This window comes from Globicephala melas, chromosome 8 (genome assembly GCF_963455315.2).
Source record: "Globicephala melas chromosome 8, mGloMel1.2, whole genome shotgun sequence".
In the NCBI taxonomy this organism is placed as follows: domain Eukaryota; kingdom Metazoa; phylum Chordata; class Mammalia; order Artiodactyla; family Delphinidae; genus Globicephala; species Globicephala melas.
The window spans coordinates 51,173,142-51,186,785 of NC_083321.1; the positions used below are offsets into that span (position 1 = coordinate 51,173,142).

The 13,644-nt window shown below is 42.0% G+C and overlaps 1 protein-coding gene across 1 annotated transcript in view; it reads left to right on the plus strand.

Annotated features, from left to right (window-relative positions):
• Window positions 1–9,381, plus strand: part of MRPL48 (mitochondrial ribosomal protein L48) — a 62,583-nt gene extending 53,202 nt beyond the window's left edge. The window contains exons 7-9 of the mRNA XM_030836124.2: window positions 6,849–6,951; window positions 8,442–8,531; window positions 9,078–9,381. Coding sequence (XP_030691984.2) covers window positions 6,849–6,951; window positions 8,442–8,531; window positions 9,078–9,152 — 268 coding nt within the window. The 3' untranslated portion in view covers window positions 9,153–9,381. The remainder of the gene's footprint in view (window positions 1–6,848; window positions 6,952–8,441; window positions 8,532–9,077) is intronic.
• The last annotated feature ends 4,263 nt before the right edge of the window (window positions 9,382–13,644 follow it).

The following is a 13,644-nucleotide window of genomic DNA, read 5'->3' on the forward strand; positions in this document are numbered from 1 at the left end:
GGCTGTAGGTGTGCGGGCTTCAGGAGTTGTGGTGTGCAGGTTCAGTAGTTGTGGTGCGCAGGCTCAGTTGCTCTGCAGCATTTGGGATCTTCCCGAACCAGGGCTCGAACCCGTGTCCCCTGCATTGACAGTCAGATTCTTAACCACTGCACCACCAGGGAAGTCCTGTACTTTTAAATTTGTAAGAAACTGCCAAGCTGCTTTCCACAGTGGCCATACCACTTTTCACTCTAACCAGCAACATGAGTTCCAGTTGCTCCACATCTCAAGTTTCTTTTTAAAATTAATTTTTAAGTGAGTTGATTTAAAGAAAAATATTTAATAAATAATAGTTTGGGTGGTTGGTTTGCCATTGTAGCAAGGTAATACGTGGCATCATATGTGGATATGGCAAAAATTATACTTTCTTACTCACTAGATATTAGTATATTCCCATTTTATAGATGAGTAAACCAAGGCTCTGAAAGGCCAAAATTCACAGAACCAGTAAGTTGCCTGGATTTAACCCAGTTCTCCCTGACTCCAGTATTTTTAATTATATAGTATTTTAAGTCCTTAAGCCAAATTTGAACTTTTAAACCTTTATTACTTAGAGTATAACTGTGCTAAATGTGCTTCTGAGAAGATTGGATAATCAGCTGTGACTTTAGCTCTCACAGCTGATAGTACTTCAATTGTTTTAGGCCTAAAGATGTACTTTATCTTTTTCTGATGCCCCAGAGAGTTGGTTGCTCTTTCAGCACTTGACACATACCTCTGTCATGTCACTTAGTGCTCTGGGCTGTAATCATCTATTCATTTGCCAGCTCCCTTCCCCCCTGACTTGTGTTCTTCTTCATTTCTTCAGTACCTAGCATAAAGCCTGCCACATGGGGAACATTAAGCCATTCTTGAAAGAATGACAGGTTCTTGAATATGACTACACAATCCAGTTGTGTAGTATACATTTCCTAAAGTTTAATGAAAGTGCTTTTAAGTACTTAATTAAAGAACTGCTGGTTGAGCCTCTTCTTGCTCTGTGGTAGGCATTGGACTAGACATTCTGACTGGAGGATACAAAGGTAAATGCCCGATTTCAAGGAGAGTTATAATTATTCAAAAAATAATTATAACATAATGTGGAAGTGATAAGTGAAAGATAAAGTTTAATATCAGTTCAAGAAGGCAGAGTAGCATAATAATTTAGAGCAATGCTTCTCAAAGTACCACTCTGCGAAGATATTAGGAGCTTATGCCAAAATGTACATTAACGCTTTGCTTCCTTCATCAAGAAACTCTTGCTATTGAAAACAAAATGTTGATTGAATTAAAGTGTGTTTACTGACTGTGTCATGCTTCTTATCTTGTCTTGAACTGATAACAAGCAGTTTGCTTACCAGCAGCTTGTCTTTGGATCACACTTTGAGTAACAAGTGGTTAAGAGTAAAAGCTCTGGAATCAAACTGTCTGCATTTAAATCCTAGTTCTACCAGTTATTAGCAATATGACCTTGAGAAATTCTGAACCTCAGTTTCTTTGTCTTCATAATGGGGATGGTAATTTTCCTATTTCTTTGAGTTCTGAAAATTAAATAAGAAAATATATAATAGCACTTAACAGAACGTTTTAAACACTCTAAATAATATTATTGTTATTAGTAATTAACGAGATGTTTTTCAGCTGGCAGGGATTAGGGGCAGCATCTCAGACTAGGTGGTGGCAAAGAGGCATTAAATGCCATTTACAGAAAGTTATCATACCTACAGTGGATCAGCTCCTTGGAATAGTGTTTTAAATTTTCAGAAGGACTTTTTAAAATATTTTGTTTTTAATACCCTACTGTGAAAAGCTCTGGCTGCATTTGAGTAAAGGCAGGCAGGCAGTAACATTTGTTGAGCACCTACTATCATAACAGCCAGCCACTCTGCTAAATACTTTTTTTGTATATTACTTCACTTAATTCAGACAAGCACCTTGCCATAGTGTATCAAAGCATTGATTCTGCAGCCAGACTGCTTAGGTTGTACTCTTGTTCTGCTACATTCTTACTGTGTGACATTGGGCAGTTTCCTTAACCTCTTTGTGTCTTGGTTTCCTCATTTGTAAAATGAGGTTAATAAAAGTACCTATCTAATAAAGCTATTGTGAAAATAAAGGGAGTTAATATATTTAAAATGCTTACAACTAAGTCCAGAAACTTTGGCTGCTATTATTATTGTTGTTATTATTATTAATAATATAATAAAAGCTTGCCTATAGTCGTAAATGGCAAGGTCTGGATTTGAACCCACTTCTCTTCCTCCAAATTCATAATTCCCTCTAACTGGTTCTCCACACTGCTTTTAGTGTAATCTTTCTAGAATGGAAATATGATCATGTCACTCTCATGCTTAAATTCCTTCCATGGCCTCCCATTCCTTTAGGATCAAAATAAAAGTTTCTCACATACCTTGCTAGGTGCTCCATGGCCTGGGCTTGCCTCTCTCACCTAAACTCACACTTCTCTCTCCCCCTCCTTCTATCTCCAGTTACACTGACTTTGTTTTTTGTCCTTTCCCACCTCAGGACCTTTGCATATGCTCTCTAAAGCCTAGAATACTCTTTCCCCTTCAGCTAATCAGTCCCTATTTTTTTCTTAGGCTTTATTTTAAATGTCACTTCTTCAGAGAACCTCATTAAGTTAGGTCTTTATGTTATATATTTAGGAGAAGTAAAGGGTATCTTCTTCCCTGGTGGCACAGTGGTTAAGAATCCGCCTGCCAGTGCAGGCGACATGGGTTCAAGCCCTGATCCGGGAAGATCCCACATGCCGCAGAGCAACTGAGCCCATGCGCCACAACTACTGAGCCTGCGCTCTAGAGCCCTTGAGCCACAGCTACTTAGCCTGTGTGCCACAGCTACTCAAGCCCATGCACCTAGAGCCTGTGCTCTGCAACAAGAGAAGCCACCGCAATGAGAAGCCCGTGCACCACAACGAAGAGTAGCCCCTGCTCGCTGCAACTAGAGAAAGCCCGCACGCAGCAATGAAGACCCAACACAGCCAAAAATAAATAAGGAAAATAAATAAATTTATTTTTTTAAAAAAGGGTATATAACTTCCCTTTCAAAATGCTCATTCCTTACTCTCATAATTACTTGATTATTATTAGACTCTAAGATATGTAAGGCAGGGGTTGTTTCTGTCTGCATCAGCAGTCACACTAAAACCTTGCCCAGTACCTGACACATAGTAGGCACTGAATGAATATTTGTTGACTTGGATTGAGTTTCAGTAGGCATGAACATGAATTCTAGGATAACAAAATGAATGATGTGCTGCTTTTTGCCTCTTTCCTGGTTCTTTGCTCCAAATAGTAGAGCATAAAGAGATGTTCATTTTTAGCAATTCACTTCTCTGCACTGATTGAGGTTTTCAGACCATCATATCAGGCATTCTTACTGCCCAGCTTTTCAGAGATAAAATGATTTTCTTTTCTTCTGATTTTCATTTTATCTTGATCCATTTTTCCTTTAGTAGTTGGGGGTAGGGCTCTGACCTTGAGATGGAATTGAGCAGGGGAACTGTGTGCTAGCTTTTGTTCTATAAATGGTCTGCCTTGCTGCAGCTGCAGCTCACCCAGAAGATGAGAGGAAGGGGCCTCTCCTGTGGGTCCTTTAATTTGCCTGCATCCCTTGCTGAGCAGGTGTCTGGAGAGATGGAAATCTTACTCATCTGGGAGCAGTTTCCAAGCCTGAAGCTGACCCAGCTCCTGTTCTCTGTGGAGAGTAAAAGCATCATTCATCATCATTCTCTGTAAGGCTGCTCTTTCCTTTTTTTTTTTATTTTTTAGTCCACTTACATTTTTTAAAATGGAGGTATAACTTATATATAGTAGAGTCCACAGATTCTAAGTTCCCTAGCATCCCAGCAGGGTCCCTTGGGTCCTATCCCAGCACTACTCTTAAAAGCTAGCACTATTTTGTCATGTTAGGTTGACTTTTGAAATTCAACTACTTCATTTCTTCCCTTCTGTTTTTTTTTTTTAATATTTATTTATTTATTTATTTATTTATTTTGGCTGTGCTGGGTCTTAGTTGCGGCATGTGGGATCTTCATTGCGGCCTGTGGGATCTTTTTTTAGTTGCAGCGTGCGGACTTCTTAGTTGCGGCATGCAAACTCTTAGTTGCAGTACATTTGCGGGATCTAGTTCCCTGACCAGGGATCAAACCCGGGCCCCCTGCATTGGGAGCGTGGAGTCTTACCCGCTGGACCACCAGGGAAGTCCCTTCCCTTCTGTTTTTACTATCTGATCATCCAAGTAATGTTTATTGCAGAAAATTTGGGACATACAGAAAAGAGTAGATACTAAAGAAAAAGATACCTATACTCTTACTACTCAAAGGCCTATTATACTTTGAAATGACTAGAGTTCTCAGTATTTTTTTTTATCGAACTATGTCTGGTTTTTCTGTTGGTTCTCTTCGAGGGTCTCATGCCTCCTTACTTTTGTAGAATGCCGTTTTTTGGAATGGATTCCTTACATCTTGTAATTAACTACCTCACCTATGAAGCCTTCCCCAAGCTCTCCCCCTTCTCTCCCTCTTGTCCCTGTAACGTTTGGTACATACCTATATTGCCTTTGTCTTCCTGTAGTGCGGATGTTTGTGTACATACCTGTCTCTCCAAAACGCTCTTAGCAAGCTCCTTGAAAGCATAGACTGCATAGTGCCCACCAGACTGCCTAGGACAGACAGGATCTCAGTAAATGTTTGTTGAAAGAGTAAATGAATGAATAAACAAATCAATGGAATCTTGTAAGTGTTGAGGAATAAAATGCATGTTTAGTGGCAAGAATGAGCAATTCTCACTTTATTCAGTCTTATCTGTGGAATGTCAAAAAGGAAAAAGAGCATTTTAGAGTGCTGTTTACTTTTCTGAAAGCTTTTACATAATTACTTTATTTGATTTTCCATAACCAGTCTATGAATGCATCCCAATTTTGTTTTTGTTTTGGCTGCACCACGTAGCATTCGGGATCTTAGTTCCCTGACCAGGGATCGAACCCATGATCCCTGCAGTGGGAGCGTGGAGTTTTAACCACCGGACCGCCAGGGAAGTCCCCAATTTTTTTTTTTGTTGTTTGTTTGTTTTTTACTGTACACGGGCCTCTCACTGTTGTGGCCTCTCCCATTGCGGAGCACAGGCTCCGGACGCGCAGGCTCAGTGGCCATGGCTCATGGGCCCAGCCACTCCACAGCATGTGGGATCTTCCCGGACCGGGGCACGAACCCGTGTCCCCTGCATCAACCACTGCGCCACCAGGGAAGCCCCCCAATTTTTTTATATAAGGAAGTTATTACCAAAGGTAAATTTGAAGAGATCAGAGATTGTGCTATAAAATGGAAGGGGATGTTATTTAGGGAGGCTATCTGGAAGTTTGCAATACCTAGCATTTACTCACTGTTTATAAGGGCAAGGGAATTGGCATTTGTAGGCACAGTATACCTGGCAAATTACTTATGTAATCTTATTTAATTATTGCTACAACCCTATGAACTAGGTAGTATTATCTTCATTTAATAGCTGAAGAAACTAAGACTCAGAGAACTGAATTAGTTTGTCCAAGGTCAAATAGGTAGTAAGTGGCGAAGCCAACATTTAAATCCAGTACTGACTCTCATGTTTCTAATCCATTTTCCGTTACGCGCCAAACTTCTTTTCGTAGCAGTCCATCTGTAGAGGGCCATACTCCTTACTCTTAATTGATGAAGCTTTGTGTGGCATGAAAATTCGGCAATCCTACTGTTGTTATTATTATTCCATTTATCTTCAGTTTGAGGAATTTTTGATAAGATGAACACAACACTAATACCATATTTCTGTGTAGCCATCAGTCCTATCTCATCACCATATCTGATTCTCACAATAATCTATTGATATAAGCCTAGATTGTAATCCCCTTTATACATGGAGAAACTGAGGCCCAGAGTGGGTAGGGACTTGCCTAAGTAAATATTGCTAATAAGTGACAGGGCCAAGACTTGACCCCAAGTCCAGCACTCTTTATTGTGGCATGTAGATCTGCTGAAGCCGATTGTAGTGAGCAGAGACTCTACAACAATGGTTCTCAACCTGGGGACGTTTAACAATGGTGATAATTTTGATTGTTATCACTTCGGGGGTACTACTGGCACTCTCTGGGTATAGAGATTAGGGATGCATACTCCAGCCCCCACAACAAGAATTATCTGTTCTAAAGGGTCAGTAGTGCTGATGTTGAGAAATCCTGCTCTAGAACTGGAGCAGGGGACTTCCCTGGCGGTCCAGTGGTTAAGACTCCACACTTCCATCGCAGGCGGCACGGGTTTGATGCCTGGTTGGGAACTAAGATCCCACATGCCGCACGACACGGCCAAAAAATTTAAAAATAAAATAAAATAAAATAAAAGGATTGGGATTGGATTTGGGTTTCGTGCTTCATTTCGTGCAGGATTGGGTTTCGTGCTTCATTTCTTCAGAAGAGGTGAAATACCCAAGGTTAACCTCCAAAGTGTACCTAGTGATGAGCTTGATTCTTTCGGAAGTGGCTATTCTTTAGTAGCAGTAAATACTTAGTAATCACCAGGTTTTATTCAGAGTGTTATATTAGGCATGACTGGGGATGCAGAAAAGTATTAGACATGGTCTGTCCCCTCACGGAGTTTAGAGATTTCTGGAGGAGGCATAAGAGGATCTGGTTACTTTGCTCCTGGATGAAGATAAAGAGCCCTAGATTAGATTGCAGGAGCTACTGCATGCAGTAGTGGCTGTACTCAGGGACTACCCTGACTGAAGTGGTGCTGCTGGCTTAAGAGAACCCTCCCAATAGCTGACTTTTCCTTCCCACAGTTATGCGATGCCCACCAAAACCGTGGAGGTGTTGCAGTTGCAGGACCAAGGCAGGAAAATGCTCCTGGACTCAGTTCTTACCACCCATGAGCGAGTGGTTCAGGTAGGTACTCTGGGAGAAATTTGAAATGTATTTGCCTCTCCTGGTTCTTTTCTCTATCCTGATCTCTTGGTTGAGCTTCAAACCTGCTCTCCAGTTGTCTACTGGGTTTCTCCGTTAAAATGGTCCACAGGTGCCCTCACACAGTGTATACAAAACTAATTGTAGAGGGACTGATGTTTTTTTCCTGTAATCCTCCTCACCTTTGAGCTTAATGCTTGACCCTTCTTTGCCCTTGGGTATCCATTCATTCTCCAAATTCAGTGGCTTCTACCCCTAAAAATCTTTCAGATCCATCCACTTTGCTGTACGATCATATCAATGTGATCGTGTCATTGTCCTACCTAGAACACCTCAGTGGCTTCCCTTTCGCTCTGTACCCATTAGCAGTCACTCCTCTTTCCCCATCCCCCCAGGTCCTGGCAACCACTAATCTGCTTTCCACTTCTATGGTTTTATCTCTTCTAGGCATTTCTTCAAATGGAATTATATAAAATATGGCCTTTTATATCTAGCTTCTTTCACTTAGCATAATGTTTTCAAGGTTCATCCATGTTGTAGCATGTATCAGTATTTCATTCCTTTTTACTGCCAAGTAATATTCCAACAAATGGACATCACCCCTTTTTGATCCACTCAAGAAACATATCAGGAAGGTAACCAGAGGTATGTTAAGGTAGTAAAACCCTAAATTTGTGTTAAAATTTTAAATAATTAAAGTACTTACAATCTTGGTTCTTTAAATATTATCAGGAATAAATTATTTGAGCTACATTTTGTGACAGCTCTAACTTGCCACTGAGGCTCACAGGATAAAGTTTGAACTCTTTGATTAGCACCTAAGTGCCTTCATGTTACTCCTCCTGCTTTTCTTCTTCACACCCCCTTTCATTCCAGCCACACATGTCACTAGTTTCAATTCCCTAGTACTGTACTTTTTCCTCCACATTTTACTGAATATTGCTTCCTCTGCCTTAAAAAAAACTCCACACTACTGCTGAATTCTCCCAATTTAGTCCTGTATTTCAAGACTCTAACCAGATGTTACCTCTTTTGGAAGCTTTTTCTGACCCTCCTGATTGTTAGGTAGGTGTTTCTCTTGTGGGTTCCCACAGCCCACTGCATGCCCTTCTACCACACATCTGATTTAACTCTGGATTCTCAGCACAGGGTCTGACAACAACAGGTCCCAGTCTATGTGGGTAAACCTGAGTTGATTCAGAAAGTCATCCTGGACTTGACCTCTTGATCCAGTTATGACATTCATTGCCTACAAGAGCAGATATTGGCCATGACCATCTTAGTAACCAGACAACTTGGCAGATCAGCAAGAGAAATCCTGGAAAGTCTGGGCTCCAAACACAGCTCTGGATGTTAATCCTTCACCCAAAGGCCCTCTAGCTCTGCTGGAGCTGACATTTGAGCCCTTGCCATGTCTGCCCAATCACCTAGGTTTCAGTGCCTCTCTTAGAGCATCTTCTTTCCTTTTGCAGATCAGCGGTTTGAGTGCTACATTTGCAGAGATTTTCTTGGAAATAATCCAAAGCAATCTTCCTGAAGGAGTCAAACTGTCAGTGAAGGAGGTATGTGCTAATATGAGAAGAGGCCTGCTGGTGGGCTCAAAATGTGGAATAGAAAATCTGAACTGGCTGGCTTTAGAAACAAAGACATATGAATAATTTAGCCCAGATAAAAATAATAAGGAAAGGTGTGCAGGCTGCTTTACCGTGATCATTTTTCTGGCTTTCCCAGTGCATCAGGGATGATGCTTTATAGACCATGGAAATTGAACTCCATCACAGCATCCTGATATTAGGCGTGAGCCCATTACACCCACAAATTCCCTCCCTTGAGGCAGTTGTATAGCAGAAAGAACATGATTTACGATCCCATACAGTGTAATTAAACAGAACACAAATAGGGAAATATAATTAAGGCAGGGAGAAAGTCCAATTCAACTTTGAATCCTTGATGCCTAATATAAGTCTGGTACATAGTAGCTACTCAGTAAAAGTTAGTTGAATCTAAATCATTTTCTGCAGAGCTGGCTGATGGATCCTTTTCTGATGCTGGGCATATTTGAGTAACTCTGTAGTAATTCCCTCTTATCTTCTTTTTCTTCTCCTCAGCACACTGAAGAAGACTTCAAAGGAAGGTTCAAAGCTCGGCCAGAACTGGAAGAACTGCTAGCCAAGTTGAACTAGCTCACTGTAGACCCTTTCATGCCAGCACTGGTGACACTGAGTGGCAATGGAAAGAGCTTCCTGGGTGGCCAAAGTTAAGAAGAAGACCCTGACCCTCAATATCATAAGTACCCATCTCCACAGCCAGGAGTGCCTCCTCTCCTCTGTGAAGGAGTGCTTGCCGACTGTCACCACTTTCCTTTGAGCCAACCCTAGGTATCTTCCATCTAATAAAAATCTGCTAATGATGGATGTGTGTGTATGTGAGAAGTCAGTCCATCCTGTCGAGTATATTTAACTAAGGGATTCAATTTCTCTTTGCCTGGTGCTTTAGCACATAAGCATGTCCCCCTTCAGTATTTCTCCAATTAGAGTGAACTCATCCTTTAAATCAACCTGGCATGGAGTCCCTTTAGTGAAGCAGACAATCATAAGTAAACTCTCTGTGGATAGGAGGCATAGGGAGGGAGATTTTGTATATGAAAAAACCCTCCAGATAGGATCAGGGTCTGTCCATAAGTGAAAAAAAAGTACTTTGTGGGGTAGTGAGTGACCTGTCATAAGTATGCAGGTAGATGTTACATAACTGCAAATTAGGGTTGCCTGGAAGGAGTTTAAGCAAAGAATTAAAGGTTGAACTTGGTCACGTGTCAGAAAACTACTACTTGTGAGCCAAATCCCAACAACTGCCTATTTGCATTTTTTTTTTTTTTTTTTGCGGTACGTGGGCCTCTCACTGTTGTGGCCTCTCCCGTTGCGGAGCACAGGATCCGGATGCGCAGGCTCAGCGGCCATGGCTCACGGGCCTAGCCGCTCTGCGGCATGTGGGATCTTCCCAGACTGGGGCACAAACCCATGTCCCCTGCATCGGCAGGCGGACTCTCAACCACTGCGCCACCAGGGAAGCCTGCCTATTTGCTTTTTAAAAATAATTTATTGAGGCGAAATTCACATGTCACGAAACGAACCATTTTAAAGTGAATAATTCAGTGGTATTTAATGCATTTGCAGTGTTGTGCAACCTCTATCCAGTTCCAAAACCCCATTGCCTGTTTTTGTAAATAAAGGCTTATTGGAATAGAGCCCTGCTTATTCATTTACACACTGTCTGTGGCTGCTTTTTTGCTACAATGGCAGAGTTGAGTAGCTGTGACAGAGACTGTTATGCAAAAACATTTTTACATGGTCCTTTATAAAAATAGTTTGTCAAACCCTGATCCAAGTCATTGGTTCTCAAACTTAAGCATACATTAGAATCACCTGCAAGGCTTTTTTAAAAATTTATTTATTTATTTATTTATGGCTGTGTTGGGTCTTTGTTGCTGCGCGGGCTTTCTCTAGTTGTGCTGAGTGGGGACTACTCTTCATTGTGGTGTGCAGGCTTCTCATTGCGGTGGCTTCTCTTGTTGCGGAGCATGGGCTCTAGGTACACGGGTTTCACTAGCTGTGGCACGTGGGCTTCAGTAGTTACGGCTTGCAGGCTTTAGAGAGCAGGCTCAGTAGTTGTGGCACATGGGCTCAGTTGCTCCGTGGCATGTGGGATCTTCCCAGACCAGGGCTGGAACCCGTGTCCCCTGCATTGGCAGGCGGATTCTTTTTTTTTTTTTTTTTTGTGGTATGCGGGCCTCTCACTGTTGTGGCCTCTCCAGTTGCGGAGCACAGGTTCCAGACGCACGGGCTCAGCGGCCATGGCGCATGGGCCCAGCCGCTCCGCGGCATGTGGGATCTTCCCAGACCGGGGCACGAACCCGTGTCTCTTGCATCGGCAGGCGGACTCTCAACCACTGCGCCAACAGGGAAACCCCAGGCGGATTCTTAACCGCTGTGCCACCAGGGAAGCCCCTGCACGGCTTTTTAAAACACAACTTACTAGGCTCCATCCCCAGATTTTCTGACTTAGGAGATCTTGAGCAAGGGTGATGCTGCTGCTGGTCCAGAGTTACCTCTTTCAGAACCATTAGTCTAAATTGACCTCTAATGTTTTTCCTATTCTGAGCATTAGTGCATTCCTACTTTTGTACAGAATAGCTATAATTTATTGAGCTAGACCCTATGCTAGGTACTACATTAGCTCTAATCCTCACACCAGTTTTTTAGGGTGTATATATGAGTGTGTGTGGCATCTGAGTGTATCACACTCAAATTTATTGAGCCCTAATTTGCTATGTACTTTATACAGATTATCCTTGAGATTGATGGTATTATCTCAGTCTTACAGGTGGAGAAACTGAGGTTTGGAGAGATGAAGTGACTTCCTAGGGTCACACAGTTATTAAGTGGCAGACCCTGTCACCCCGTACTTTTCTGGGATACCCATGCATAGAGGTCTGTGGGACCTTAGAGCATTCTTAATATTGTGTGTACTTTTCTGAAACTCATCAGTTTCAGTCCTGAAGTTATTTTGTTTTTTTTCGAGTTGGTTTCCAAAGGCAACAAGAGGAAACTCAGATTTCCTCTCAAGGTGTAACACTAAGGGAGGGCTGTCAAGATAGCAGGTGCCTTCAATTAAAATGCTTTTCTGAATTCAAATTGAAAGCTCAGCAGGCCAGGACTTACAAGTGAACCCCACTGGGAGTGTGGGCAGAATTTGCCAGGTGAGGACTGATATTTTGGTTTCAGAATTGCTCATTGCTGAGTCTCCTTTAGGGAAGATGAAAGAGCAGCAGCTAATGGATGAGTGTAAAGTTGGAGGATGTGTAGTGACTTGAAGATAAAAAGGTGAATAAACGCATGTATACACACAGATACACGCTGCCTCCATATCATGTGGGCAATGGGCAATGTCATGTGGACCCCATTTAGGAGTCTGGAATACGGTGGTATTTTCTAGTTGCCCACATTTCCTTGTTATTAATTTGTGAAAGCAAGATGTAAGGTTTCATAAATTGACAAGATATTAGAGCTAAGGGACCTTGGAACCCAGCCAGCCTAAAGCAAGTGCAGGTTAGGGGCCCAGGAAGGGCAGTGCTTTACTCAAGGTGACAGGGCACCTCGTTGGCAGAGGTGGGAGCAGGATTCAGATCTCTTGATTCCCAGTGCATCACTTTCCATTACATCACTGAGGGATGAGTCAGGCTTATCTCTTAAACTGGAGGCTGCTGGGTTCTGTCACCTTGGAGCTCTTGTGTCACTGACCTAGTTGATTTATCCTCTGACCAGAGCCAAAGGGCTTTTGTTGCTCATGATTAGTCTGACCTGAAACAAATAGAAATTGCTCATAATGCCTTATCCTGGTAAGAGGGACAGATATTCTGATTGCTAGAACCTCAGAGTTACAAAACAATTATAAGCTTCATTTGATTTTCCAGAGGGAAATGAACTTCCCTAGGATCACATGGCAGTGAAATCAAATGGAGTGCAAATCTCTGGGCTCTAGGTTGAAAATACCGTCCCCTCCCTTCCTGAGACAACCTACAATATTATAAAGAAAAGAGGCAGACAAACCTGAGCTATTCCTAATTTCTACATTTATTAGTTTTGAGGCCTCAGGTGAGTTATTTTAACCTCATTAAGCCTCAGTTTTCTGATCTGTAAAGTGAGGATAATCCCTTGTAGGAGCTTGAGATGGAGATCATGAACACAATGGGCAAGCATGTGCTCAGTAAATGTTAGATTGCCTTCCCATCTAAACTTCACTATACAGTTTTTTTTAAAAAAGTTTATTTATTTAGGCTGCATCGGGTCTTACTTGCAGCACACGGGATCTTCCTTGCAGCATGTGGGATCTTTGGTCGTGGTGTGCAGGCTTCTCTCTAGTTGTGGTGCACAGGTTCCAGAGCATGCAGACTTTAGAGCACGCAGGCTTAGTTGCCCTGTGGCATGTGGGATCTTAGTTCCCCGACCAGGGATAGAACCCACGTCCCCTGCATTGGAAGGTGGATTGTTAATCACTAGACCACCAGCGAAGTCCCTCACTATACTTTTGTAAAAGATTATTTTTTCATTGAGGTATAATTTATCTATAGTGAAACACACAGATCTTAAGTGTGTATTTGATCAGTTTTGAAAATGCAGTCACCTATGAAACCTACACTTATATCAAGTTAAAGAACATTTCCATCTCCCCAGAAAGTTCCCCTACATTCTTTCATAGTCATTCTTCCCAGAAACAACCACTAATCTTATTCCTATTGCCATAGGTTTCACCTATCTAGAACAACATATAAATATCATAGAGTTATAACCTTTTGTGTCTGACTTCATTCACTTACCCTGATGTTTTACCCACATTGTTGCATGTAGCCATAGTTCATTCCTTCAGCATACTTTTAGTTTTGAACCCAGTTAGGGTTAAATTATGCCTAGTACCGCTGCAAAAACATGAGAGCTAGGCAAGAGGGAAGAAAAAAAAGGAAGGTCAATGGATTAGGAATCAGGGTAGCTGGGTTCTAGTTTTGGCTCTATCAATGCATAACCTTTGAAATAATCTATTTTGATCTTCATTTTACAGATGACTTAACTGGCCCAGGAGGGAAAGAAACTTGTCCAAGGTCACTCACAGGGATAGCTGCAG